Source organism: Ixodes scapularis, unplaced genomic scaffold (genome assembly GCF_016920785.2).
Source record: "Ixodes scapularis isolate PalLabHiFi unplaced genomic scaffold, ASM1692078v2 PGA_scaffold8__174_contigs__length_109621045, whole genome shotgun sequence".
NCBI lineage: Eukaryota > Metazoa > Arthropoda > Arachnida > Ixodida > Ixodidae > Ixodes > Ixodes scapularis.
In genome coordinates, this window is record NW_024609883.1 from 65388634 (window position 1) to 65412798 (window position 24165).

The 24165-nt window shown below is 45.8% G+C and overlaps 1 protein-coding gene across 1 annotated transcript in view; it reads right to left on the reverse strand.

The window, feature by feature from the left end:
- The window catches only part of LOC8033572 (sodium- and chloride-dependent glycine transporter 2), an 88165-nt gene extending 64694 nt beyond the window's left edge, over window positions 1-23471 (reverse strand). Inside the window, exon 1 of the mRNA XM_042286870.1 lies at window positions 23309-23471. Within this exon, the coding sequence (XP_042142804.1) occupies window positions 23309-23320 (12 nt within the window). The 5' untranslated portion in view covers window positions 23321-23471. The remainder of the gene's footprint in view (window positions 1-23308) is intronic.
- Between the last annotated feature and the right edge of the window lie 694 nt (window positions 23472-24165).

Below are 24165 nucleotides of genomic sequence, written 5' to 3' on the forward strand. Positions count from 1 at the left end.
AATTGACGATAAACTATACACGTGTAACTTGCGATTCGATCGCATATGGCCTTCGGAATATAGCAGCGACGAAATGCTCGGAAATGAGATGACTTATAAAAGAGAGTCAAAACCATACCACTATGGATGTCAAACCTTGCAGTATATTATTTCTTGCTTCGACTCGCTGAAATCTTCGCTGATATGAAAGGAACCTCAGTAATAAACGTAGTGATCTACGGAGTGGCCGGCATCAGTGTGCAAAGATTTGACCAAAACGTAATAAGCACAAACAAGAATTAAGTTTCGTATCTCATAATAAAGATATAAGAGGACGTTGGGTTGAACCACGTAAGTAATCTGTGAAAAAAAAAAAAAAAAACAGTAGGTTGCACAAATTTCTTTTGTAGGCAACAAAACTCAAGGCAATTGGCCTGCTTCCACAAGTGTCTCGAAGCACGCGGCCACGACGTCGCAAGCAAAGGTCGTCTGCTACTGCCAAGTGGCGGCCTCGCAATAAAAAAGGTGTAATGTGCTCTTGACATAGACATAAATACGTTTGAAAGCAAATCACAACAATTCTTTCTCGGTAAAGGGACCTGTGTGCACGGTCAAGAGGTTCTTGGGGTCAACAAGATGGTTCGCCATCGCAGCCTCTAGAGACTGGTTTCCCTTTCCAGTCAGAGGGAGACTTATTTCACAAGTGCCTGCAACTTCAAGAGCCACAGACCACTTTCGCATTCCTGACACACATCTCGGCACGGGCGCGACGGTGTGTATGTCTCCCCCCACAAAGCCGTGGCATGTGCCGCCGAAGAACAGTCGTCTGCGATTGCAGCCGGCGCGAGCGTCAACAGCTGGTCGTTGTCGTCCACTCGCGGAACAATGCGGGCGAAACAAAGAGACACGCGACCGCCGAGAAACCTGTTTAAACGGATCGCCCTTTTTGTTTCTCCCTTTTTCTCTCCTTATTCTTGCGTGCATTGTATCTCTCGAGGCACGGCCCTTTTGACATTCCAGTGTCGTCAAAATGCACCGTTTTCTTCTTTCCTGTATCGGTTCTTTATTCGTGACCAACGGTGCTCCAGGCTCAAGCATCATTCCTAATAAACTATAACGCCTCATCGTGCCAAAAAAAAAAAAAAACACAAAAACATATTTGTTGACCGAAGAACAGGCAAAAATAAAAAGATATACGATGGTGTCACATTCGTTGTATCATGGACGTATATCCAGAGAGAAAATCGTATGCTTCTTGCTTAGGAGTTGCTGTGACGTCAGAACGACGCCGTGCTCTGATTGGCTATGATTGGGAGGATAGTGGGTAGACCTCAATATCAGATGCCTTAAGGTCTACCCACTATGTTGTTCAATCAGCCAATGAGAGCTCGGCGTTTTTACATCATCGCAACCCCTGTGCAAGAAGCAGACAAACTTGAGCTCCGCATAGGTCAGGGGAAAGTTGGTCTGCCTAGAAATGGCGCCATGGTGTCTCAGCAGTAGATGGGAAAATTAGCCAGTATAGTGAGGCTGCTACATCTTGAACACCCGAGACTGGGAACAAAAAGCCTGAAATCTTAGATGTTGGTTCACATATTTGCGTTTGAGTGCGGTCGACTGCCGCGTTGCAACCGGTTAAGACGGCACTGGCACCAGCTATCGGGTAACACTGGAACACTTTCGATCTGTGCATATTGCATGCCTTATTTTTTTCACCACGGGCTTGACATTACTCTGACAAATTCATGAGCGACCATTTCTCGCAGATAGTGCGGTGATTTGGTCTCATAGAATACCGCGAAGACCTTCAGTCTAAATATACGCAGATCGGAAGTGTTCAAAGGCTACCGATAGATGGCGCCGGCGTCATCTATCTAGGTGCAAAGGTAGGGCAGGTGTACACAAATGACCAGGGTAGTAGGAACAGGTTAAAATGGGAGGAGATAAAAGAACAACTAAGACAGGACGATTTATACGTATATGGGTTAGTTGAAACGCATCTTAGAGACGCGGAGCAACTTCCTTGCAATTTTGATTACGTATGGTAACAATACAATGGAACGGAGGGCAGCAAGAGAGGAGGCGGGATTCAAGCACTTTTACAAAAAAAAAAAAAAAAACTGCAAATTGGCACGGAGTCAGAGAATAACGCACAGGACATTTATAACTAAAAAAAAAAAAAAAAACCTTTCGCAAAAAAAAAAAAAAAACAAGTTTTTTGTTACTTGTATTTTTGGACAGGAGCAAATGCTAAAGAGGAGAACAGGAAGATGTTAGAATGTATTTCAAAAGAAATAATTGAACTAGGAGAATATCACGAATTAATTATCCCAGGGGACATGAATGCTTATGTACACCTGGATGTGTACACCGATTCAACAGGAAACATGCTACTGCGAATGTCTAAAAGACATAAATTATGTTTATGCAATACCGGTGAGAAATGCGACGGGCTAATAACATCGGAAATGGGTAGCTTACATTCTACGATAGATTACGCTCTGATGTCAAATAGAATGTATAGCAGGGGTGCTAAACTCGTCGAACACAAAGTTTGGGCCGAAGTTCACGGAACGCACCGATTGGACGATTCCGACGATGACTTGGCGCTTTTTTCGGCGGCGTCCAATCGGCGCGCTCCGCTAACTTTGGGCTCCAACTTTGTGTTCGACGAGTTTAGGACCCCAGGTTAGAGACAATGAAAACAAATGAAGAAGGTTCAAAAAGCCTATGTAGTGATCACAAACCAATTAATAATAATGTTTATTTTCCGTCGAAACATAAATGACGGAGGGAGACCGAGGAAAAAAGCTGCATCATGCAGCTTGACGGGCCCTCGGCCCCTTAGATGCATGGCAGCAGTGACACAAGTAATCCAAAAAGAAAACCAAGAGAAAATATAACAATTTCAGAGATAAGAACAGGACAATATTTCAAAAAAGGTGCCGCTATATATAAAAGGCAAACAAAAACAAAGTACATGCAAGCACAGCATTATTCGATTTAGCAAAAATTAAGGTTATGAAACATGACAGCTAAGCAATCACATTTGAAAAAAGAAAGCAATGCTCGGAGATTTTTTACAGATGTTGTGAGAAAATCAATGCTGTGAGTAACAAGAAAATTAAGCAGTCGAGGAAGTGCATATTTTAACATTTGTTCATCGTAGTTAGTTTTGCAAATAGGGAGCATCCAAATTTTCGTGTTTCGAGTAGAAAATGTTGCTACTCTTGTCGAGAGAGACGCCAATTTACTAGGAATGCAGACGCAGGAACAGAGCAAGACAAACAACCAGATCAAACATTTTATACAAAAAAAAAAGAAGAAATAGTTGAAAATAGTCGTTAAGCCAACAGAAGAGATAATTTCTGGGCATACATACACGGATTTGAATCACACAACGCTAACTAAGCTATTCGAACAAGAGCTGTCTGCAGTATGCAATAAAAGAAGGGGGAAACGAAGACGCACGCCGGCCTAACCGCTCATTCAGCAGATCCGCGTTCGCAACGCGGTTGCGAACGCGGTTGTATAAAGATCCAGTACAATTGCACGCGCACTCGATGACACGAAGTGCGCGTGCAATAGACCTTTTCCAAATACCGACGGCACCAGGCGGCGGCTGCACGAACTAAAAATCGAGGAAGTGACCTACCTGCGCTACCAATCGATAATGAGAGCTACGCTACCTGTTGCTTCGCTCTCCGAGCAGCGCCGCGTGCCCAACGCGACTGTAAAGAGGGAAATCAGTAGCGTCCACCCAAACGTCGTGTTTTTCTTTCCGTCAACTTTCTTTTTTTGTGTAACACAATTATATATATGCTGCAATTACGTGTTCTACTCGTCGATCTACAGCCTCATTCCGAATTTCCTCGATTTTTCGTGCCGACTTCCACCGCTTGGCATCGGGCGCTCGCGCGTGCGCAGAACGCTTCTCGGAAAAGGTTCATTGTACTGGATCTTCATACAACCGCGTTCGCAACCGCTTTGCGAACGCGGATCCGCTTCCAGTGGGAATGAGCGGTAAGGGCTGGTGGGATGATGAAGTAAAGAAGGTAATAGAGAAACGCCAAGAAGCTTCCAGAGAGCACAGACACTCTAAGTGCAATGGGAAACCAGAAAGTGAGGTAAACAAAAAGTGGGATAGATTTATTAGAAGTATACGGGAGCAATTCTGCTTGACTGATGAAAAGATTCAGAGGGAGGGGTCGCAATGGCTGTCTAAAGTAAATAAAAAATGCAGAAAGGCAACCAGAAATGTTTGGAACTAGTTGAATTCACTAAGTCATAAAACAATGTCAAAACAGAAGTGTATTGTCATGCCTGAGGGTAATCAGCTTGAAGGATATGAGGCAATGGAATAAATAGGAACATTAATTACAGAAAAGTTCAAGTAGCAAGGATTCAAAGGAAGCGCCTCACCAGTGGAGGATGGTTCAAGAAATGATGATAAGGTTATCGGACAAAAAGAATTGGAAAGGGCACAACGAAGAGTTCCAACGGGTACATTGACGGGTGCAGACGGTATACCAATAAAGTTGATAAAACAGTTAGGGTGCAAATCTATGGAAGCGTTAAAACAAGCCGTAAGCGCCATTAGCATAAAGAGTGACCCCGGGACAATGAAGGCTAAGCAGATTGAGTTTAATGCACAACGGAAAGGGGACAAAGCTGACACAAGTAACTATATCTATCGTCCTGTAACAGTAATATCAGTAATCTGTAGGTTTGCAATGCAAATTATCAAGGAGAGTTTACAGGCATGAGTGGAAAGTGATAATATTCTAGGAGAGCTACAAAAGGGGTTCCGAAAAGAAAGGAGGTTGGAGGGAAATTTATTTGAATTAACACAGTTTATCGAGGTAGGAGAAAACGAAGGTAGGCCACTCTGGTTAGCATTCTTAGATATAAAGGGAGCCTTCAATGACAATGTTATTCAAAGCAACTTGTGGAACATTTCGTCGTCCAATGTGAACATTTTTAAGGGATATTTACAAAGACAACATGGTACTAATAACATGGGAATGAAAGAGAACAAAGCCAATAGAGATAAAATGGGGTCTTAGGGGGGGGATGCCTTTTGTCGCCATTGTTGTTCATGTTGTACCTCCAAGGATTAGAAAGTTAGAAAAAAAACACCTGGTTTTGACCTTTCATACGAAAGGCAAGGTCAATAGATCAAACAGTCACTACCAGGTCTAAGTGTGCTAATGATATAGTGCTAATGGCCAATAGCAACATAGAGCTTCAGTCCCTAACGAATATACGTGGTGCAGAGGACCACAGGTTACGCTTAGAATTCAGTAATGATAAATCAGCGGTCGTGGTGTTCACTGATGACAGAATTGCAGAGCTAAAGATACAAGGATTAGAGGTCGAGCGAGTCGATAAATCCAAGTATCTAGGATTATGAATTACCGAGGGTACAAAACACCTCACCGAACATGCAAAATGTATAACTGGTAAGGGCAACAAAAGTACAGCTGTAAATAAAAATAGAACCAAACTATAACAGGTATGAGGTGGTGAGGGAGATCTGGAAAGGAGTTATGGTTCCGAGCCTGACTTTTTCAAATGCACTTTTGTGCATAAAACTGGGCGTCCAGTCAAGGCTAGAAATAAAGCAATGTGGAGTAGGTAGATTGACTCTGTAAAATACCGCACCAAAATATAGACGCTTTCAGGCACCTGTGCATGGGCGCCGCCATAACAGACTTTCAGTTTTCGTTTCGTCTTGTTCCGTTCGCTTCACTTCATCATTGCCACACCAGGACAGGTTATTGCCACTTTAAATGCTACTCTGTCCTTCTCCCCAGCATAGACCTTTGTGGAGGCTCGTCACCGCCCGCTTCACTGGCTCGGTACCTCGGTCAGACTTGTGCCCGTTACTTCAATAAAGTAATTAATTACAGTTACAATTACTTGGCCTAAAAAGTAATGAATTACCGTTACAAATCACTCCCCGTAAAAAGTAATCGATTAATTACTTCGTTACTTTACTTGATTACTTTTGCGTTACTCCAAAGGAATACGAAAAAGACAGTATATATTGCGTGTTTGAAGGGGAAAATTTTGGGGCCCATCAAAATTAATACATAAAAAACATATTCATTAATCTCTACCCAATATTTTAGGTTAATAATTTTTGGAGAAAGAATCTATAAAGTTTGAAAGAACTTGAACAGGTGCTCAAGATAAACGAGCCTTGCGCTGTCCAACCGGGACAGAACTAAATCCCATAAACATATGCGACGAATGCACTCGGGCGGTGGAGGCACGCACACCATTCGAATTAATCCAAGTTTGGCGTCGGCGAGCTTCAAAACAGGATTTCCCTGAAGATATGGTTTTTTTATGTTTGCTGCATGTTGCCCAAGTAGGGGCTGGTTTACCTACTAAAACGGACTGGCTGTGAGACCAAGATGCAGTACTTCCGTCTGGGTACATTTTAAAGACTCCTCGTTGATGAAGGTTGTTATCCGACCGAATGGGGCCCACTTGATCTTCTTTCTTGATCACCAAACTTATCAGAGCCAAGACGTCAGGCGAAATATTAATGCAAAATCTCTCAGCTGAACTGACTTTCCCGTCTAGAAATGATTTAAAAAAAGCCCAATTTTCAGTGAACAGCACGCTTCCATGTCTTTCACGCGTTTACAGGTAGGCGGCTTTACAACTCCAGTGTCCAAGTGAGTCACCGTTTATCCTCAGCAAACTCGGGCTATGTTTCCTTTTCCTAAAATTTCGGTCTAAGTTCTCGCAGGCCCAATCCGCTGACGAGAACTCTAGCATTCTCGTTTCTAAGAATGCGGGCTCGGCTTCGACGTCCCAGGCCGTTTTGTTGTGCTCCCCGACCAGCAGTCCCGGCTGTCGAAAGTTTCTGTTTAAACTGACAGCAGGGTTTATGCTAGATTTTCTTTGTTCCAATGCACTGCTGCAATCGGATCTCTCATGTTTTTGCCGTACACATCCGTCAGTGTGAAGTCAAGCGACAGGAACCACATAGTTGGTTGGCCCCGCCAGTGTTCAGCTTTCACAGCGCTGTCAAGGATGAGCAGGGTCGAGGTCTCATTAGGGCTGCCTCTCTGTTTGCGGGGTGAGCGTGTGTATAGGCGGAAACATCAACAAGCAAAGCACGGTTTCGCTAAAATTTTTGGGGGAACAAGGCGCGGAGGATTGTGGCTCCAAGAAGTCAAAGCCTGTTGCCTATTTGTAGATCGTCGAATCCTCCCAGCCGGGCTGACCGCACGAACGAGTCGAGAAACGGTCTCTGGCTGGGCTCTCGTGCTTTCCGTGAATTCCTTCCCCTCACCAGCACCTCGCCCGAGTCTTGTGTTACCATGCTAAAAGAGCGAAGGCCGTTGTATCGCCCTCCTTCAAGAGATGAAAGAATTGTAACGAGTAATTTCAGTAATTCGTTACTGAAAAACGTAATGAGATTACATTACAAATTACATTTTCAAAAAAGTAACGGATTAATTACTAAATTACAAGAAAAGTAATTAATTACAAGTAATCCCTTTACTTGTAACGGATTACTTCCAAGTCTGACTTCGGTAAGACAAGAGAAGTTCGGCAATGGCAGCTCCATCTGGCACGTGTTTAAAGCGTCTATGCAGGGCGATATGGGATGGTCCTCATTCGAGGGTAAAGAAGCTAGCAGTAAGATAGAATTTGAAGATAAGCTGAGAGAAGTAGATGCAGAACGATAGGCACGAAGAGTCCCTAGCTATTTACACATAGCGTCGATACAAAATGGAGAAAGCGGACTAGGAAACTTAGATCTAAGTATATGAGCGATAGCAGGCATAAATTGTCCTTGGAAATTTACAGATGGTTTAAGTATAACATTACTAAGGAACCTGTCTTGGGCAATTCCAGGGTAAGCTCCTTGCTGTTCGGGGTGAGGACGGCGGTGTTGCGGACTAAGACATAAAGAGCTAGATTTCAGGAAGTAGATACGGTGTGTGGAGCTTGTGGAGACCCTTACAAAAAAATGAACTGACTTTCAATTGAAAGTGTAAAGGACTCACTCAATAGACCTCATTCAGTCTCAATTGAAACTTATTTGACTTTTTCTATTGAGTCGCTATTGATCCGTCCCAGACTATTGGCCACTGAGTCTTAATTGAATTTTTAGCAATTGCATTTCAATTGAATTTTGGCAATAGTGTTTCAATAGAACTTTTGCTATTGAGTTTTAATAAAAATATTGCAATTGACTTTCAATTGAATTATTGCAACGTGCTTCAATAGAATTTATTGCAACTGCATTTAAAAAAATATTCTCTGGTTGAGAATTCTTTTTCACAATTCTTTAAAGCATGCAACATGAAGGAAACAAAGCACATAGAGGAAACGAACACAAACATCGTAACTAAGCACTCACAACCCACTAATCGTACTCCCTTGACTACCCCACCGCCTTATATACCCTACATAAGGAAGGTATTCATTTGGCCGGTGACCATTTCAGCATCTACTAAGGTTCCCAGTTTCCTATTCCCTCCTTGAGTGTCTCATAGATGATAAACAGTGTTTCGACGTCATTGAACTCTATCCCTTAATAGAAAAACATTGGTACAAGCAATAATCGTTCGGTGCACACGGGTGCAGTAATCCACAAACGACCAAACTCAATTGCATGCCTAATGAGTAAATTCAATAGAATTTATATGGAGTTTCTAATGATCAAACTCAATTGCATTCCTAGTGAGTAAAGTCAATAGAATCGATATTGAGTTGTTTATGATCAGTCTCAATTGCATTCCTATTGAGTTAATTCAATAGAATCGAAATTGAGTTTCTTATGACCAAACTCAATCGCATTCCTATTGAGTAAATTCAATAGAATTGATATTGAGTTTCTAATGATCAAACTCAATTGCATTCCTAGTGAGTAAAGTCAATAGAATCGATATTGAGTTTCTTATGATCAGTCTCAATTGCATTCCTATTGAGTTAATTCAATAGAATCGAAATTGAGTTCCTTATGACCAAACTCAATCGCATTCCTATTGAGTAAATTCAATAGAATTGATATTGAGTTTCTAATGATCGAACTCAATTGCATTCCTAGTGAGTAATGTCAATAGAATCGATATTGAGTTTCTTATGATCAGTCTCAATTGCATTTTTAATGAGTGAATTCAATAGAATCAAAATTGAGTTTCTAATGGTCAAACTCATTAGACATTGAGTTTATATCGAGTTTCAATTGACTCTATAGGAACACAATAGAAAGTCAATTGAAACTCATTGATCATTTTTGTAAGGGGATGAGGAGACGGCTGAGCGCTTGATAATTTACTGTAAGGGGCTTCATCATGTAGTAACTAAAGAAACAACTAATAAAAAAAAAACAAAAAAACACTGGGATTCAAGGATAGTGAGACACAATAGACATGGGTAAGGTTGAAATAACCAAAAAGAGATTATCTGAGAGGTGGCATAGGTCGAGGGAAGGGTGAATATTTTCTTATTCTTTTCCGGGTAATTTGTAGGGCGGAAGGAGTGTGGCTCCTTCCGCCCTACAAACCGATTGTAGCTTTTAAGAATAAATCTCTAGATATATAACTATATGTTAAATAATTGTTAGAATAAAAAAAGAAGGAAAAAAACACTGACTAGGTGGCGCAAGCTGCCTCCCGATTCAACAGGTTCAGCTTCATGTATCGATCCATCCAACCATGCCTTTAACCCAATGAGCTTGAGTATTACCTTAGAGCGGTAAACCGGAACCCACGGCCTGCAGCGGAAATGGCACCCCCCCCCCCCCCCCCGGTTGCCGCCATCTTGCCTGTTTGCCACATTAGTGATCACGTGACGTCAAGATGGCTGCGCCCAGAGGTGGGCCAGATCATATTGGCCAGATCACGGTCAGCAGAGGGGACATTTGGGGTCGTGTTTCAATCTTACTCAAATGTATCAGAGTTATTCCGGCGGATCAAGTCAAGTGACAAGACAGATACAACAATGCTAGACGCGGGTAGGTTTTCGAACGCAACGGGTACAAGACGTTTACCCGAGAGTGAGATAGAGTAAATTCTGGAACTTCGGATTTTGTTTGAATCATTGATGTAGTATACGCTTCGAAATTTTTCAATGGTCTAAGATAGCACGCGGTGCGCAAGGCCAAGGTTGTGGAGCGTTCCTACTACGCTTCACAACAACAAAAACATCAACGCGTGAATAGCATCCACAGTTGGACAAATAAGGACAAATGCGGAGCCCGCCCTGGCGTGCACGTCATCTCTATTACTAGCCCACGCAGCCACGAACGGACAGGCATCTCGACTCCACCTTAATCATAATTATGCGATGATGAAATTATTTATTACGTAACCAAAGGTGGAGGGAAATACAAAACAACGATGCCCGTGGCTCAGCCAAGAGTAATCATCAAATGTGCCTGAATAAGTTTTAAAACAAGCTTGGGAGATATGGAAGAGTCAATGATGTGGTGGCTCGGGTTCAAGGTTCCGGATATGACTTTCCTCGTTGTCTAATCAAATGCGTAATGTAATCACTTGTTCGTAATAAAAATTGATTATCCGTTATTTTAATTATATGTTTACAGTTTGTGTTTAGCAAATTTCAAAGATGTTGCTTCTTGTGTGTACCATGTTGAATCGAAACATTCTCATATAATTACTTCTTGATGGATTCGTCAGATTGGCCATGGATTCATCTCACAATGTATCTCCGCATCGGTATTATAAGAAATAAAGATTAGGATTGCTTGTATAACGTGTGGTTGGATTTCAGTCGCTCCTAACGAATAAAAAACAGACCGCTGTTCGCAAATGGTTCTGAATACTTGTTATCAGGCGATGCTCTGATTTCATTGGTAGCCCAGTGATAAGCAGATTACTTTTGGGAGAAGGAGACCTAGACTGTCACGCCCTCTTGTCGCTCCTACGTTATAGTTAGGCTTCATGGTGGTGTTTTTTGTTTTGTTTTTTTTTGTAACAACTATTATGTGTTTTTTTTATTAGTTTTCTTGTTAATAGCAATTATTAAGTTTGTTTTATTATTTTCTTCGATGGTAACAGTTATTCAGTTATAATATTCTCCTTGTTTAGCAACTATAGTTGTTCTTTTTTTTATTGCCCCGACTCGTTATAATGTCAAAACAAGCCATTTCATATCGCTGACTTTACCAAACATTCTGACCAACATAATTTAGCCATATGCAACAAGAAAAATAAATATGTGCACGTAAAAATAGAGACATAATCTTTTTTTTATTTATACAAAAATAATAAAGGTAATAGTAGTTTTTTTTTACCAGCTACCCTACGAAAAAGAAAAACAGGCACGTAACCGCGAGCGTCATTCGATCACTGTCAGAGCCGACCGAAGTCAAAACAAATCCTGCATCACAACGTGGTCCAAAAGCGAGCCTCAGTCACTGTAATTTCAAATAACACATACACATGTTTACAAACATATCGCTTTATTCTCTATCTTTTACAGGTCTGTCGATAAATTCCGTCACGCGCGTCAGCGCTGCGGCGACGGCCCGCGGCGCCCCGTCTCCATCCGTCATAATAACTACCCACCCCGAAGAAAAAAAGGTAGGGCAGCAGACAGACGCACGCCATGGCGCGAGGCACGCCGCCGTCACGCGCGAAAGGGTTAGGCCTAGCGTTGGGGTCGACCCCGCGGATTGCATGCACGGAGAGGGAGCCCGTGGCAGCAGCTGGGCATTTCTCGACGTCCTCAGGGTCGTCCTTGAGAGTCGCCCTCCGAATCCGGTTTGGAGGCTGGCCGCCGCGCACGTTTTCGTGTTGTCGTGCTGCAGGCAGCTTTGCCGCGCAACGTGCTGCGAAGAAGCAGACGATTGCCCCTTGGGCGACGCCGACCTCCGGGGCGACAGACGCACGGCCGGGGAGGGTGCACGTCCTTCCTTCCCTGCGGTTTGTTGTGGTCGGAACATGTGGACAGGAACACGCGGCAGTCCCAGAAATGACACCATGACACCCGATGATCGGGCAGTTGCACCAGTCCTGAAAGGCCTACCGGTCTCAGAAGCTCATAAAGACTTCCGCTGATTTCACACGCAGAAAAGCAGCGCTGCTGCATTTTACGTTGTCGCGAATTTCCGCTTCGTGCGAGGACAGGCAACCCCCACACCCATGTCACCACCAGTTCCAAAGAATCAGTTGACCAACATGGCAGAGGGACCTTGCTTAATCTTCAACTTCGTCGTTTCTCTAGCACCTCTTGTGGCGCAAATGGCCGCAAAAGGCTTACCGAGACGAAGCGACCGGAAGTCGTTTGGGAGGCAAGATACGGCTTGTGGTTGTAAAACACTAAACGGGTTTGAAGTCCCAAGAGGTGACCAAGTGGTAACTACGCTTCGCAGCCTTTGCTCCGCATAATCACGCCATCTCAAAACGACGCGTTCTTCTTTTTCGCACTGAAACTACAGACACGACCACTGCATTGCATTATAATCTCTGCTAACATCAGTGCCGCGTTGTACAGACCCTTTTACTGATTACAAACACGAACCGCCACTTGCGTCCCCAGTGACTTCCGGTCCCTCCGTCTTTGCAAGCCTGTCGAGCTTGCTTATGTCACGAGTGCTAGACAGTTCAAATGCTACACGGACAGCGAAGTACGAGATTTAGCTAGGGCTCTTCGGCTGTACGATTTCAACGTCTCAGAGGAGACAAGTTGGTTTACGAGAACGTATTCGATAAATCCCAACAGATCCGCGCTTTTTGGTTCTTTTGGCGTTCGCCTGGAGAACTGACATTTCAACCAGCGGTGTTGTAATACGGTGGGCTTTGTCCGTTCTTTATGGGAACCGGAAGTTCGCTGGGACGTCAAAGGCTGGAGCACCACCTGGTGGTGTCAGCGAAGAAGAGGGTCTATGAGCCTCGACTGTGTGGAACAACTTAGTACGAATTCGAGCACGCAGCATGGATAGCGGTCCTTTATACTAAACTCCGTTTCACTTTAAAGATTGACCGCAGCTGACACTACACGACCCGATGGAGCCACACCAAGCAGCGCCGAAACGCAAAAAAAAAAAAAAAAAAAACGCGTAGGATCCCAGCGTAATTAACTGTGCGTGGTTGGTCAAGCCGGTAAAATAGAACGCACAAAGACGACCGGCGCCATGAATCTTAGGTAGAGCCCTGCGCGGATATGACAGCATTCCTACGCACCACGAAGTAGTTCACAAAAGTAATTTCCTTTCAAATAACTGTTTTGTGCGTAAAAACTGCACAATATTCCAGATGTGTACTGCTGAGAGTGATTTGCAACTAAACGAATCAAATCTTTGAAGTTTATGTTTCTAATAATATATGTAAATGCATGTGGTTTGGTGAAAACATGTATCATCCGCTGGCAACACGGCTGCAGCGCTCGGTTTTTCTGTGTGATTTCGTTCCCGTAATCGCCGAATCATATGTTTCGCTGCTTTCCTCACCGAGTCGCTTCAAAACACACTTTCGCAAAGGCACGTTCGGGCGTCAGGCGCGAGAATATCTACTTTCAAATTCGGCGGGACACTCCTGCCGTGTCGTACCGTGAATGTGTTGTAAACAAGCAAAGCGTCGGGCCACTACAATTAAGATACGAGGCGAAATCAGGGCACCCCTTTACCTGCCAATCAAATTGAACACCGAGAAGCTGGTGGAAAGGACTGCGCCTCGAGCCCTGGTGTATCCAAACAATACAAGGAAACATCAACGGCCGGGTCATCGGGGACCTCGCAACGTGTACTTACAACTCGAAACTATGCCGAACTGGTGGAAAGCATGCCAGCGGCCAGCCTACGTACTGACATCCCCCGTGACTAAGTTTCAGAACGTGAAAGAGCACTTTTTAAACCTGTAGCAGACGATATCGTTGATACACCCGTAGCAGACGAAATACTCGGCGAGCGCGGGTGGCGCGGCCGACCGGCGGCGCAGCGGAGTAATACAAAAGTGCAGGCGAGATCGCGTGACCTATTTCCGGCGTGTGATTGGCTCCGGCCACGCGTAGCTTTGGCTGCGCTCGGACGGAAGCTGAAACGAAGTATTCGCGACTCCAACTAACTGTAGGTGGCGCCACTCATTCAGGATGGCGGGTTTAGTGAGGGTCAGAGATGCGTGCCACCGTTGAGCCTGTCTAGTGTGCTGGCTTCACTGAGCGACATAAATTATTTCTGGTAATACGAGGAAGCTAATGTTTTTTAAGCGCAGGTCACCTCTTTAACCCGAAAACAAGAGCGGTGTTTAGCGTATTATTTACGGAAGGATGCGCGTTTTAATTCTGGAGCGAAACCGAAACTTACCTCTATTTTGGACTTAATTTCTCGATATAGGTCGTAATTTCGGATTCTTTCATGACTCAAGATGTGTCTCACATCGTAATTATTTCCTTGGAAAAGTTGTTTGCGGAAACTTTATTTTGTGACATACTGTTCGATTCAGGCTGATATTTGTAGTTGTTGAAAAAATCAGTGCTGATATCTGTGCGTTCTCGCTGCACAAATATCATATTTTTTTTATTGTCATATTTTCATATGACAATCAAAATTGTGCTAATTATCATCACTGGTTCTAATTGCTGCATTTCAATTACCAATAAAATAAAAATAGTCTAAAATCAATTAAAACATTCTAGCTAATGTGAGAAATTTATGTAAATTAATTACATTAATTGTGGGTAAAGTCATAGAGTTATTACAATAAACGATAGAGGCTTAGCTGGCGCTAGTGTCTATGGGACTTCCGGTTGCACATTGAAGCAGACAGCATGCAGTCTACTTTTCCAGTCCCCCTGTGTATTCCTATGGGAAAACGCGCGTGAATTTTGTCTCGTCGCCGGAAAATACCATTAATAACTTTTGTTATTTCGGTTGTACCGGGTAGTATGTACCTTTATTAATATTGTGAAAGTGTAATTGCTTTAGTTGCAGCATTTTTCCTTTACCACTGAACGATGTTAAACTTCGCTATATTTCCGGCCCAAACCTCTGTTCCATGGCAGGTATGTAGAAACGAGCGACGATTCTAAGCAAAATAACGATCGAAAGGAATGTAGAGTGTGTTCAAAGTTCGCCAGCATTCCGTTGGTGCTTATATATTGCTAATATGCCTGTCCTCTCACTATATGAAAATGACCCCGTCGTGCATCTCTACGAGCGGTTAAAAAAAACGTTCGAAACGTAAAGAATAAAGTACGTGGGCTACGAAAGGTGTGTTTTCTTATTATTTCCTATGTTGGGCAGATTTTATCGCGCACCTGTCCTCTGGCTTCCCCCTATTTGCAAAGATTTGGAGCGTGCGGGTGATGATTTGAACACAGAACAAGCATCTTCGCACATATTCATGAGCAGAAAGAATAAAGCAGTACTTATTTATTGCAAATCGGACTATATTACGTGACTTTCAACATATTTTGATCGTCTGCAAGCACAAGGAGTTACTTATCCAGTGTTACTGCGTAGTTCTTGCCGTCTCTCTTGGTTTTCCACATGTCGTTCGTTCGTTTGGCACGTATATCCCCCATGCTGGAAAGCGTCGACGCCGTGTTCGCGCTAACAGTGTCCGACAGTGCACATAAATACACGTACGAAGCGGTTTTAACACCGTTTTTAATGCCGCGAATTTCAAATAAAAATGCTGTAACTGACCAATTATTTCGTCTGCGTGACTGAGAAATGTTCCAATGTGCCTAGTACGTACGAATTATTCGTGATATTTTCTCTTATAATCGAGCGCAGAGAGAAAATGCACTCGCTTTTTCCCATAGAAATGCATTACCGGAAGTCAATTTCTGACTGCATGCTGTCTGCTTCAATTTGCAACAGCACACTAGCGCCAGCTGAGGCTCTAGCGTTTATTGTAATAACTCTATGGGTAAAGTATATTGTGCTATCAAAGTCGTGACTTTTGACAATCGGCGAAACATCCAAAGTCGCCGCCAATATACTTCCAAACCCAATGCCGAAAAAAAAAAAAAAAAAAAAACTTTTTTTTTTTAATTACTAGTTTTTTCATAACATTTATTTACTTTTGTATTTGCTCGCTGTCTTTCTGCCAATCTCAGCCTTTCCCGTTCGAAGGAACGCCTACCTGCTTGCTCGTCTGCTCACTGCAGCACGTTTCGTTGGCGTTGGAAGCCGGTGAAACAGTAGTGAGTTTTAATATTGCGTATACGAGCGAACGCAAGCCCTGTGTGTTTGCGTTAGCTTTGCGTGTTCCACACTGCGCGTGCGCGGAGCCCGAAATCGCGGTCTTGGATGGCGCATGGCGATGAGGCGCACGCAAAACGTGGGGCACGCAGCTCGAACGCAAACGCACACCGCTTGCGTTTGCTTCTATGCGCATTACTAAAACTCTCCAGTAAGGTACAATCCCATACCGGCTGCAGCACTACGTTGGGGCAGTGAAGAGTGTTGTTTGCTTTCGGAAATGACATTTCGCGAGCCATGATCGCGAGCAGTTCCGCCAAGCTCGCTGAGCAGGAGAATTGGGGGACCCTCACTAGAGTGCTTCCCGTTTCCGCCGCGGGAGGGCGAGCGTCGAGCTGGAGACGCGAATAGTACCCCACAGCAAGACGAAGTCTAGCTACGGTCACGTGATGTGGTCACGTTGGCATGGTAAGTGAGGAGAGTAAGGAGGAAAATGAGAAAGAGGCGAGGCGTCAAGGGAGCATGGCTTGTGGAGGCTACGCGACCGACGTCATGCCCTCTCCTACCCTTCTATTCTCCATGCCTGTCAATCTCTCTAAGGGCGCCGCCAATGGCCGCTCAGAAACGCTCTCACGTGGCCTTTGAGGGGGGAGCGAGCTGTTTGAGAAGACCACTTCACTGCCGGTGTTGTAGCCGAGCCAAATCCGAAAAAAAACAAAACCACGAACGATGGATCCTGCCGGCGCTTCCGCAAGCACGTCAAGCACCACTGAAGGGAAAGTGAGTAGCGTATCGGAAAAAAAAAAAAAAAAAAAACCAGCGATGGACGAAGACGCAATTGGTGACGATGATAATTCGCGTCTATTTTTAGTCATAATTAAGAAATAAAACCTTGAGACAAGGAAACAAAAAGGGACGTACACAGTACCGTCTCAAGACTAGCAAAGCGTACAGCTCTCATTTACTTTCACAACAGTCTTCTTCTTTGTCAACCTCCATCCAAATTATACATATTCAACAGTAAATAAAGTAAATGGCAGTAAATGACAATTCAACAACTAGTAAATGACAATTTAAGAGTAAATTAAGTAAATGGAAGTAAATGACAGCTGTAATTGTAATTTATTTGTAATTGTAATTTATTTGCACAAGAAGTATGGTGTATATGCGACGACGTGCGAGGCTAGGCAGAAAGGTAACAACCCTTACGCTTGTGCGCCTGCTAGTCGGTCGCCGCATACACCGTGGATGAGGGGAAAGGGAAAGGGGAAAAACAATTTGGGTAAATATAAATAGTCAGAACAACAACAACAGTGGTCAGTGGTTATGGTGCCGCAGCTCATGAGGCGTCCGACACCACTTGACGGGAGAAGAGCCTGCACAGTTCTCGGGAGTCATCAATTGATGCTGGTAGAGGGTTGCGAGCGTTTAGTGGTATAGTTAGAAAGTCTCTGACGGCGGCGGGGATGAAAGATTCGCTATGGCGAGTGGTTCGGCCGCGGAGCGGCTCGGGTTGACCTGTCCTTTTGCTGACACGCACCAGTGACGCGAGGTGGGACCCCGCAAGCGACCCGTCGAGCAGCCGACAGACCGCACGTACACGTGATGTCCGCCTCCTCTGTCCAAGGGGTCGCCACTGGAGTGCCCCAAGGCGTGCGTTGTAGGAGACGTCCGCTGCACCGGATGACCGGCTCCAGATGGTTCGGGTCGCCCGACGCTGGACGCTCTCGAGTCGTTCACGAAGGTGCTGCTGAGCGGGAGACCAGATTGCTGAGCAGTACTCCAGCGTTGGGAGAACGAGGGCCGTATATAGCGACCGCAGAGCTTCTGGTCCACATGGTTTTGTGACCCTGGTTATAAAACCTAGTGTTCTCCTGGCTTTCGAGACAACACCCGCAACGTGGGCCGTAAAGTCCAGGTTTTTCGTAAGTGTGACGCCCAAAATGCACATGGAATCGGAGACTGCAAGTGGGGAGCCGGCCACGGTGTAACAAGGACTGTCGCTCTTTCTACTGTTTCTACTGTTGGTAAATCGAATTACGCCACTTTTGGTCGCGCTGATCTGGAGGTGCTGTGCTTGTGTCCATTTCTCAATTTCCATCAAATATAGTTGAAGGCAATTAGAGTCAGCGGGCGACGAGACTGGTGCCACAATGGACGTGTCGTCTGCGTACTGAACTAGAAGGCATTTGTCACTTCGAGGCATGTCGTTCACGTAGAGCAAAAACAGGGTCGGGCCTAGCACCGAGCCTTGAGGAACTCCCGACGAGACAGCAGATGCTACCGAGCACGAACCTCCGTACAAAACCCGTTGGCTCCGGCCGCAAAGAAACCTTGTGAGCCAGACAAGAAGAGGGCCACAGATGCCTGCTCTAGTGAGTTTTTCAATTAGAATTTTGATGCTTAGCGTATCGAATGCGTTGCTCAAATCAAGTTGAATGAGATCTGTAGTGACGCGATTGTCCATGTGATTGCTTACAAAATGCGTCACCGTGGCAAGGGCAGTCTCGCAGCTACGGTTGCAGCGAAAGCCGTGCTGCGAATCGGACAGGTAGCCGGTCGTCTCCAAGAACTCGAGGAGTTGGGCGTTCAGCACACGCTCGAACGTGCGGCACACAATCGAGGTAATCGAGACTGGGCGGTAGTGCTTCGGCTCGTCGACAGGTTTTCCTTTCCCTTTGTGAAGCGGCAAGACCCGAGCTCGGCGCCACTCCTCGGGAACTACTCCGCTGTCGAAAATCCCCTGCAGCAACCTGGACGTAGTTGGTAGCACCTGCGAGGCTAACACCTTAAACCAGAGGGGGGTAATGCCATCTGGCCCCGCACTCCGGGAGTTCTTGACCTTGGAGAGCGCTGCTTGCAGCGCCTCGGTGCTGAATGTCACTGAAGGGAGTTCGGGCCGGTTGTCATTGCTTGCAACTGGCTGAGTAGTTGGGGCAGCTGTTGCTTGCTGCACACATGGTGTTGTAGGAGGGGTGCCGGAAGAACCGTTTATGGTTGAGAAATGATCAGCAAACATATCGGCGACACCTTGGGATGTGTCCACAACCTTCCCGTTCAGCTTGAAGCAGGGTCGCTGGGATTTTGAGCGCAGACGGTTGATATAGGCCCAGAAGATCTTAGGATCAGTTCTGGCCTTCTCAGCAATGTTGCGGACACATTTTTGATGGGCGCGGTAAATAGTGGCCTTCAATGCTCGCTGGTGGTTCTTCGCCAACTCTAGTGCAGTGGGGCACTTGGAACGATGCGCTCTACGAAAGAGAGCTCGCTTATGGCGAGCGGCTTTAATTATGTCGGAAGTAATCCAGGGTGCACGTTTCCGTTTTGACGAGCACACAGTTGTGGGAACACAGTCTTTCTGAATGGCGAAAAGAAAATCGCACCACAGTTCGTAGTTTGATGACCAATCGGGCCCTAACGTGGTCATGCACCAAGGTGCCAGGTGGGCGAGTTGGGCCATGTGACCAAAGTCCATTTGGTCGAACTTCGAAAGCATCTGAGCAGAATGGCCCGTGCGTGGTAAGGAGACTGCGTAGCGCAGTTCTATGGCTGAATGGTCGCTGCCATGGAGGCCCTCAGACACATTGACGGACTCAATGCGAGTCACGTCGAAGGTAAACACAAGGTCAAGGTGACTCTGGAGGCCATCGCGGGTCACGTACGTGGGTTGTCGGCACGCCTGAATCAAGCCTGCGGTAGACATGGTCTCGAGGAGAATGTCGTCAGAGGTGTCGCGTGGAACAGGATCATCGAACGTGCACCAGTCGACATGGGCGTTGAAATCGCCAAACACGAGAATGTTTGCGTATCGGTCAGCTGCAACAGACTCTAGAGACGAATCGAGGAAGCGGTACGCTTCTTGGCGGGTGGCGGGCGGACAGTAAACACAACACACAAGCACGGTCCCTCTCGGGAAAAACAACTCCACAAATAACGCCTCGAGGTCCGTGTGTTCGAGATCCCTTCGGCGGTTGAAACAAAGGCACGAAGGAACTGCCATGAGAACCCCTCCTCCTCGACTTCCTCTATCCCTACGGAGAACACTGTACGTGTCGAGGGGTAACAATTCGCTATCGGCGACGCTGTCGTCGAGCCAGGTCTCGGACAGCAAAATAACAGAACACGCTGGAAGCGAGCAAGCAAGAGCCTGCAGGTCAACAATCTTGTTTTTCACGCTTCTGCAGTTATTGTACCAGAACGTGGTGCCTTTGTTGATGCCAGCTGACCTGGACAGCAGCGAAACGTCGGGGGCACCAGGTGCAATGGGAGAGGGAGGGTCGGGGGCACTGTCGAACAAGTCGTCTGAAAAGGGAGGCAGTGAGCAAACAAGGCAGAACCATGGATCGCTGCTGGTACCCAACTTGCGGTACTGGCTCAGCGACATGTGGAGACAGCCGCGATGAAACCATCCCTCGCACGAGTCGCAGCAGACGGCCGCTTGATTGTCCCGTACCCGCGTCGCACAGCTAGCACAGGAAGGATGTGGCGGCCCGGGGTTTGAAGCGATATCCCCCGCCAGCAGCAGACAGCACACGAGGCGATGGCGAAGGCGTTGTCCCAGGATGCCGGCCGGAAACGGTGGGCGGCCTGGTCGACGTGACTGAGAGAAGCGCTGTTCCGTCGTCGTTGCGGAGCTAGGCCTAGCGGACGTGGGTCCGACGGCCGACCACACAGAAAAGCTTGGGGGAAAGCGGATGTAGGCTGAACTGGCCGCTGAGTTGACGCGAAGGGGGTCGAAGTCATTCCAGCAGTCACGCAGTGATGTGTTGTCCATTCGGAGTCTAAGAATTGTAGCGAAAATGCAGCAGACGCGGAGCAGCGTAAACACGCGACTGCCCGCCATGTTGATCCACTGGAGGTATGCTGTGCTGGTTTTAAGACGGTGGTGTGTATGTCCCTTTTAGTTTCCTTGTCTTAAGGTTTTATTTCTTAATTATGATTGTTCACCAGCTCGCCTGCGTTTTGACTCTTAGAATGTGGCGGGAGATGGAGAACACGACGCTGAATGGCTAATGGTGATGATGAAGATGTTGGCTTTCAACTGAAGCGCCACTTTATGGTCAACACCCAAACTATTTTCGCGAGTCTAAACGTCATCGTTGTTGCACGTGAAGCGGTACGTGTGAACGAGCAAATTTCGCGAAACTTGAGTGTCGCGAAACTGTTGCGCGCCTAAAAGATGCATCGTGTGAACAGACCTTTACACACTACGGCGCTAAACAATAACATAGCAGGCAGAAATCGTCCCTTGGGACGGCTGAAAACGCAGCAGAAAAACACGTCGAAAGAAGTGGCAGTACGAACAGGTAACCTCCCTGAGTAGATGACGTCAGGGCACAAGGTTGCTTGAGAAACAGCCAAGGCGTGAATGCCCGCTGAGAAGCTGGTGGTAGCATTTTTAATATGAGTTTTAGGGTGGACCACGGTTCACATTAAGGCGCGTTCACACTCTTGCAACCGGGTACGACCGAGAAAGACTTCTTGGGACCGGATGCACTGAGCGGAGCTGGTCCTAAGAGATCGCAAGAGGCTTAAAAACCGGTTTGGTCTCTCTCGGTCGCACTCGGTTGCAAAAGTGTGAACGGGCCTTTAGTGTAATATTTTGGGAGTGCTCGTATTTGACCAGAGTGACCCTTTCATAGAAGCCTCAGAAGAGCTTCTGGTTTGCTCTTTTCCGTGCAACAACGAGTTTTAAGCTCGGCAGAACCAGAAGAACCTATCTCCGAACGGCAGCACACTTTGCCACTCATCTCACCCTCCTCTCTCACTACTCAACTCTGTTTTACCTCTGAAAAAAAAAAAAAAACCGGGAAAGAAAAACAAATATGGCGTCGACCGTCGCTCTCTCGGGGTCGAGTCGTCGCTTCCACGCGTCCTTGCCGATGACGTCCTACCTAAACAACGAACTAAACAGATACACATGCACATGGAAGGCAGCCCAAAGGGGGCAAGCGGTGAAAACATTCCACAGGAGAGTTCTCCGAGAGCATTCCCCAATCAACATACAGGTGAGCTCGGGCACCGCATGCCATTCCCGCTGCGCGGGGTCAAGGTGTCACGGAGACATCGTCGAAGCCAGTGTGGTGGCGACGCGCGCAGGATGACACCTTTCGTCGTTCCGGGCTGTCAGCGGGTGACTGATGACGAGAGCGGCTGCCTGCTACCGCTTCTCTTTCACCCCGCTGCGTATACAAATGAGCGAACGGACCGCGACCGCCGGATTCCCAGGAAAAGCGCATTCCGCTCTCGTGGATGAAACGGTTTTTCTCTCCAACGTGAGGTCCCGATCGGACCACAGACCACGACTGGTGTAAACAGCGCATCAGCGCTTCTTTTTCTTTTTTGCGAGCGTTTAAAGAAAGACAATAAAACTTGACCACTTATGGTTGCTTACCACGTCACGTATCTTTGTTGCTGGGTGTCTTCTTCAGACACTCCTTGAGTTTTGAACCCAGGTTTGCATCCATATGCATTCACAGCCGTGACACAGGATGCAAACCTGGGTTCAAGTCATGCACGATCATCAGTAGACACAAGGATAAAACGGTACGAGAAATGATAGAGGCAGACCCGATAACAAGTCACGGGGATCTCAACGTGGCTTCGATCGATCTGGCGGATAAAGAGACCCGTTTCTTGCAAACAGCGGCGGGGCAGGGTACTGGTTGGGTGACGCGATGGCGCAGAGTATTTCTAACCATGTTTTTTTTCTTAATAAACAGTTAAAGTTAGCGCATTGTGTTGCCCTGTTTTCCCCTCTCACCCGTCTAAAAACGCCACCATCTCAAAATTTCAGCACCAACTCGCCTAGCAACCACCATGTTGTTTTTCAGACATTCTACCGAAACATTGAAAGAGTACAGCTGATGGTCTATACTTATGCTTTGCTAAGAAACTTGGCTTTTCCAAAGCTAAAATACTTAACCGTGAAAATGTTTACGTGGGCTGCCACTTTGAAGCTTCCGAGGTGTCACTTTTCAGGTTTAGTGAGGTCTCTTATAACATCGATGAAACTCTTCAAGTCTCAGTTAAAAGTCTACACTGTCGTCGCGGAACAGTTTGCGTGCATAATTAAGTTCCGTCTTCCTCAAGTTGTAAGTATACGGAAGAAATATATTACGCGGCTCAAATTGAAATTACGCGCTTCAAATTACAAGGGCATCGTTGCTCGCACAGAGGACGTACCTTAGCGCGCATCCTGGACCGTTGTTCAGCTCGCCGTCAGACTCCTCGAGTGAGCGAAGATTTTCGCCGCTTTTGTCACACGGAGCGGATCGGGTTCGCTCTTATATCGCTTTTCCGGTGCTCGGATTCTTGTCATGATGAGGAAGTTTCAGCTTCCTATTGGCACCGAGATATGCGGACGATTGCGTCTTATACCGCAAAATAAAGACATATCCAGACTGTTTAGAGCTACAGGAAGATATTGATCGCCTTACAAGATGGTGCGAAATATGGAAAATGAATTTAAATATTCCCAAATGCAATCACATAACATTTACCAGAAAACGACAACCTGTTTCTTTTAGCTATCTAATTGATGGCGCCCCACTACAAAAGGTGGACAAAGTAAAATATTTAGGCGTTCAGTTTTCGGAAAAGCTATCGTGGAGCGCGCATGTAGACTACATGACGGTCAAAGCTAACCGTGTGCTAAATTTCTTGAGGAGGAATTTTCACGATTGTCCTCCCAATTTAAAAAATACCCCTTTTCTTTCTAATGTCAGGCCTATTTTAGAATACGCTTGCGTGCTTTGGGACCCTAAAGAACGCTATCTAGAACAGAAAATAGAACAAATCCAGAGCAAAGCTGCTAGGTTCGTTACAAAAAATTACAATTTCAAACAAAGTGTTACTGCCCTAAAATGTCAATTAGACTGGGAACCTCTGAACTCTAGAAGACGCCGCCTCCGTTTAAAATTTTTACATAGAATCTATCATGATCAAACAGGACTGGATAAAACTAAATTCATTGAACTGCCACACTTCGTGTCACGTAGATTAGATCATTCCAAAAAAATTAGAGAATTTTCAGCTAGGAC